The sequence below is a fragment of the Triticum urartu genome, chromosome 2, assembly GCF_003073215.2.
Source record: "Triticum urartu cultivar G1812 chromosome 2, Tu2.1, whole genome shotgun sequence".
Lineage (NCBI taxonomy): Eukaryota > Viridiplantae > Streptophyta > Magnoliopsida > Poales > Poaceae > Triticum > Triticum urartu.
Window position 1 is genome coordinate 22569564 of NC_053023.1, and position 4539 is coordinate 22574102.

Below are 4539 nucleotides of genomic sequence, written 5' to 3' on the forward strand. Positions count from 1 at the left end.
TAATGTTTTGGGTTTTTTGAAACAGCCGACCGCTCGCCTGGTAGTTATCTGAAAAAAAATAAAAATTGGTAGTTTTTTGGAACCCTAGCCTGTAAAGTAGTAGCTTTATGCTATATACTCTTCTATTACTGAAAGGTAAGATAGTATAAGTTGGCGAACTGAACACTATGGGGCTGGATCCTCCCAAAGCCACACATACTCCCTCACTCCAGTATGTACACCATGTTCTACTTGCCTGCTGCAACAACTCAGGAAAACATACATACAAACTTCAATTTCCAGCCAAGAAAAGCGAAGTTCCTGATCTAAAGATGACTTCACACATTATGCTCCCTCATGCAAAGGAAGGATTAAGCTGATTCAGCTGTCCTAATCCCGACTCAATCACATCAAATGCTCCCCTACCAATGATACTAAACAAGTTATTCACAACAAAAAAAATGATACTAAACAAGTTAAGCCTGGTTGAACTGAGCATTAATTAGTCAGGCCATGAATATTGAGTAAGTGAGGCCGCAAAGCGGTCCAAGTATCTCCAGAGTCCGGGCCAGTTTAACCAACTAGCATTTCAAAAGGAGGTGAACTCATTTGGAAATCAATCTTCACTTTCTTACATCTTTTGTCATATCTACAGTAGAGGGCATAGTCAAAGAAGGCGAAAAGGCAGATACATGCAGAAAGTCGACAAGGCCACAAGGGACTTCACTTTCGTCATTAGGCATCTTCTCATATATATAATACAATGCAACAGACTAAATTGTAGATCTCCCATCCAAGAACTTATACAGGTAAGACATGAGACTAGTTAGACATGCTCTTTCCTTTAGACATGCTGCTCCCTATTCCATTTTCTCTAGTCCATGTTGTCCATGCTGACAAGTATCAGAAGTGGATTTTGTTTCACAACTTGCCGTATTGTACCTCGATTCCTTTTCGTAGGGAGGAGTCGTATAGTGCCTAAACAGAAGTGCTACGCCGCAGGCAAAGGCGCCAATCATAAATTCCACACCGGTGCTGTGAAGAGTGAAGATACATCAATCAGAAATAACTATATGAGCAAAAGAATATACTGGAAGGCAAATTTTAACATGGTCCCTTTTACCTCCTTTTTTTACATGTGAGGTAAGAAGGTAAGAGTCAATCAAGCCATTCATTGATGAGATCAACGGCTAAGATCTATTTTATACTCTTACCTCTCATGTGAAAAGAGGGGGTAAGAGGGACCATGTTAAAACTACTCATACTGGAAACACGTTGAAACTCAAATGGGGCCCTATGCCTTCAGTCCCCTCCAATACATCAAGTACGTATGCAAATCTTGGCAAATCCAGAAATAAATATGATTATATGAACATAAGGATAAAATGACAGCAAAATGAAAATGGCTAAAGTGACAAATATGTATGTCTCTTACTCCCAAATTAAGATAAGTGTTGAGAATATTGACTACATCATACATAAATTGGAATGGCGCCAGCTTTCTGATATGATGTATATGCTGAAGTGGTGGCCTATATGAGCAAACCAAGCAGCCGGACAGAGAGATCAGTTAACAGAAATATTGGATTTCCTACGCCTCTCCCTGAAAGCACTTTACCTATGTATGTCCTTGCTTGTACTCATGAATTCCAGTAAATTATCTCTAAAACCATGAAATGGTTGTGCGCCTAACTCTAACAAATTCCTTCCTGCGCCCACCAAACAAGAGCACAACAAAACCTTACTTTCAAATATCTAACAACTATCCACAAAACCCGTGAGCTGTCAACCACTGCTCCTATAACCAAACGCCCGCCTCAAAGTAGATAGAGAAGGATGATGTACGTACCAGCCGGCAAAGTCTTCCTTGCTGAACTCAAACCTCCTGCTAGCGTCATAATTCTGCTGCAAATCAGAGTTGAATAAAATTATCAAACTTGTTTTGCTGAAATGTAAGCAAGAGAAGGCATACGTACAATATAGCACAGACCAACAAAAACCATATATTAACCCAAAGCTCCTCATAGTGAGCTATTTTCGCTGGTCGGATAAATTTCAATAGTAAACAAGATCGGAAGATAACTTTTGCACTGGACATGAAACCAAAAGGAAACTTTTCCTTTGAACAACTCAAACTAGATGCACAGCTCATCTGTAAACGTAGAAACAATTCTAGTCTGGAACTTTCTTGTAGCCGACAACGTAACAGGGCTGAGATATTAACATACCGCAAAAAGAATCTAATCATGTGATGGCTGAGCAAAGAGGACAGACTGTCTACTCCTAACCAAATACAAGTAGTTTCATACATGAAAAGGGGAACTAATACAACGAGAAAACAGGAATGTTTATAGAGGTACATATAGAGCAAATACAGCAGCCTTATAGAGCATACAAGATCTCCTCTGATCCCAAACATGAATGCTTTTGATTTATATTTATGCAGACCAACGCTCTCCCCAATCAGCAAATGTCCATGCCGCTCAGTCACCCTAACCCTAGGTAGATTCACCCAAACTAACTCCTGATTTCAGACTTGACAATGGTTCATTGTTATGGAAGGAATTATGCGAAGAAAATTAATGACGCGTCATCGGTAACCCTAATTGACAGTGACAGAAGCATAAGGGCAAGCCGAATTACGCTGAAAATCATCGGTCAAACCCTAAGCCACACCATAACTCGTCATCAATTGTGGGATAAAAAGATTCATCTTGATTATCGGCAGGTACCTACCGCTCGTGGTGATGTTGGATGCAGGGTTGCGGCGGCCGACCTTGCCGCAGAAGCGAGCGGCCGGCGCCGACTGCCGGAGAGCGAGTCCAACAGCAGATCGGAGCATCGCAATGGCCGAAATTGTCCCGTGCGCACGGTGCGCTCCAATTGAGCGCTGGAGGACGATGCGGCAGCGACGACGCCGATTGGGGATCTCCGGTCGCGACGGCCTCCGCCTCTCGATCTCGAGTCGCTGCGGCGGCAACGCGCTGGGTGTGTCTTCGGGTTGCTAATTTTCGTTGCAGAAAAGCCTAGCTTGAATATGATCGAGGCCAAGATGCGTCCGTCAAAAAGTTCGTTGCAGAAAAGCCTAGCGTGAACGTTTTTTCGCTCGCACAGGATACATCAGCGCAATCGATCAGCCCCCGCTGAAACGATATGAACGCACGCAGAAAAGCCTAGCATGAAATATGCCATGTCTGTTTTTTTAACACGGTACAAACTATTCATCTTCAATCATGGTAGTACAACAAACATTAGAAATAGTAAAAATTACATCAAAATCTGTAGACCACCTAGCGACGACTACAAGCATCAGAACAGCAACCGCCGCAGATGAAGAATGCAGATCAAAAGGATCCAATCTGAAGACACACCAACGAAGACGAACGACGAATAGATCTGAGCAAATCCATCAAAGATAGATCCGCCAGAGACACACCTTCACACGCCCACCGATAATGCTAGACGCATCACCGGAACGGGGGCTAGGAGGGGAGACATTTATATCATCTTCATGGAGCCGCCGCCGTCTTATCTTCCTGAGCAGAACATAAACCCTAACAAAACTCGAAAAAAGATCTAAAAACGGAGCCCTCCCACCGGCAAGGGCCAAGATCCATTCCGTCTCCATGGCCCTAAGGCCACCGGAGACGGGATGGATCGGCCGGTGAGAGAGTGAGCTGACAAATCATCTTGAGGTTAACAAAGTTTACACATACAACCTCGTAGTTGACGGGGACGTCTCCTCCCACTCAATGCACATCGCTGGAAGGCCAAAAATATTTTTAAGAAAATGCGAGCATGGGTGTCAAGTGTAGACTTGAATCCTAGTGAGCAGGGGATAACACTCTATCCTACTAAACCATTCAACTACAAATTGGTTCACAACATGGTAAGTGTACATATTTGTACAAAAGTGGGGACATGGCAAACTTTCTGAAAAGTAATCGTTAACTAGAAAATCATGGCATAAATGCAGTGTGTGATAAGTGGATAGCACAAAACTACCGCTTTTTGGGCCAGAGTTCTAAAAATCTGCCGAATTTTTGTTTGTCGCAGATACCTACAAGGTTGGTGGTTTGTTGTTTCAAAAGCCAAATTGACCATGTGGTTAAAATTGACCTAGTTATGAAAGGTCAGCCCACTCCTCAACATGTCGTTTGTTTGACCATTAACTTACATGTGGGGCCCACATGCATGCTGCCTCTTCCTTCCTCTCTTCCTTTGATCTATCTATCTCTCGAGCATGGTCTCTCCCCTCCAAGCCAGCGACCCTCTCCCCTCCAAAGTCGGTGAAGATCCTTCCCTCCCTCCCCTCCCTCTCTCGTCTATTGCCGGAAACCCCGCGGGCGAGTTGATGGCAGCATGTCGGCACTCACGTGGGAGGTCGGTCAGCATGCCACTGGCAACCAGGGAAGGCGCAACATCATCGTCTCTCCTCTGTCCATCCATGTGGCGGTCCCGCTCCTTGCAAGTGCCGCATGGCGTGACACGCAGAGGGAGCTCCTGTGGTTCCTAGGTTCACCATCACTCGTCTATGTGCAACGCACCACGACAGCGTTA

At 44.2% G+C, this 4539-nt stretch overlaps 1 protein-coding gene across 1 annotated transcript; it reads right to left on the minus strand.

Annotated features, from left to right (window-relative positions):
- Positions 1–433: 433 nt before the first annotated feature.
- On the minus strand, positions 434–4428 carry LOC125534809. Its single transcript, XM_048697901.1, has 5 exons — positions 4312–4428; positions 2712–2983; positions 2654–2660; positions 1829–1881; positions 434–1014 (listed from the first exon to the last, which is right to left on the minus strand). Exons 1-5 carry the CDS (start codon positions 4426–4428, stop codon positions 840–842), a joined length of 624 nt encoding a protein of 207 aa, XP_048553858.1. The 3' UTR covers positions 434–839.
- Between the last annotated feature and the right edge of the window lie 111 nt (positions 4429–4539).

Coding starts and splice junctions, on each gene's coding strand:
- LOC125534809 (XM_048697901.1), bottom strand. CDS start 4,428: ATGGATGGACAGAGGAGAGACGATGATGTTGCGCCTTCCCTGGTTGCC. Junction 2,984..4,311: donor ACTCGCCCGCGGGGTTTCCG/GCAATAGACGAG, acceptor AACGAAAATTAG/CAACCCGAAGACACACCCAG. Junction 1,015..1,828: donor AAGGAAGACTTTGCCGGCTG/GTACGTACATCA, acceptor CACTCTTCACAG/CACCGGTGTGGAATTTATGA.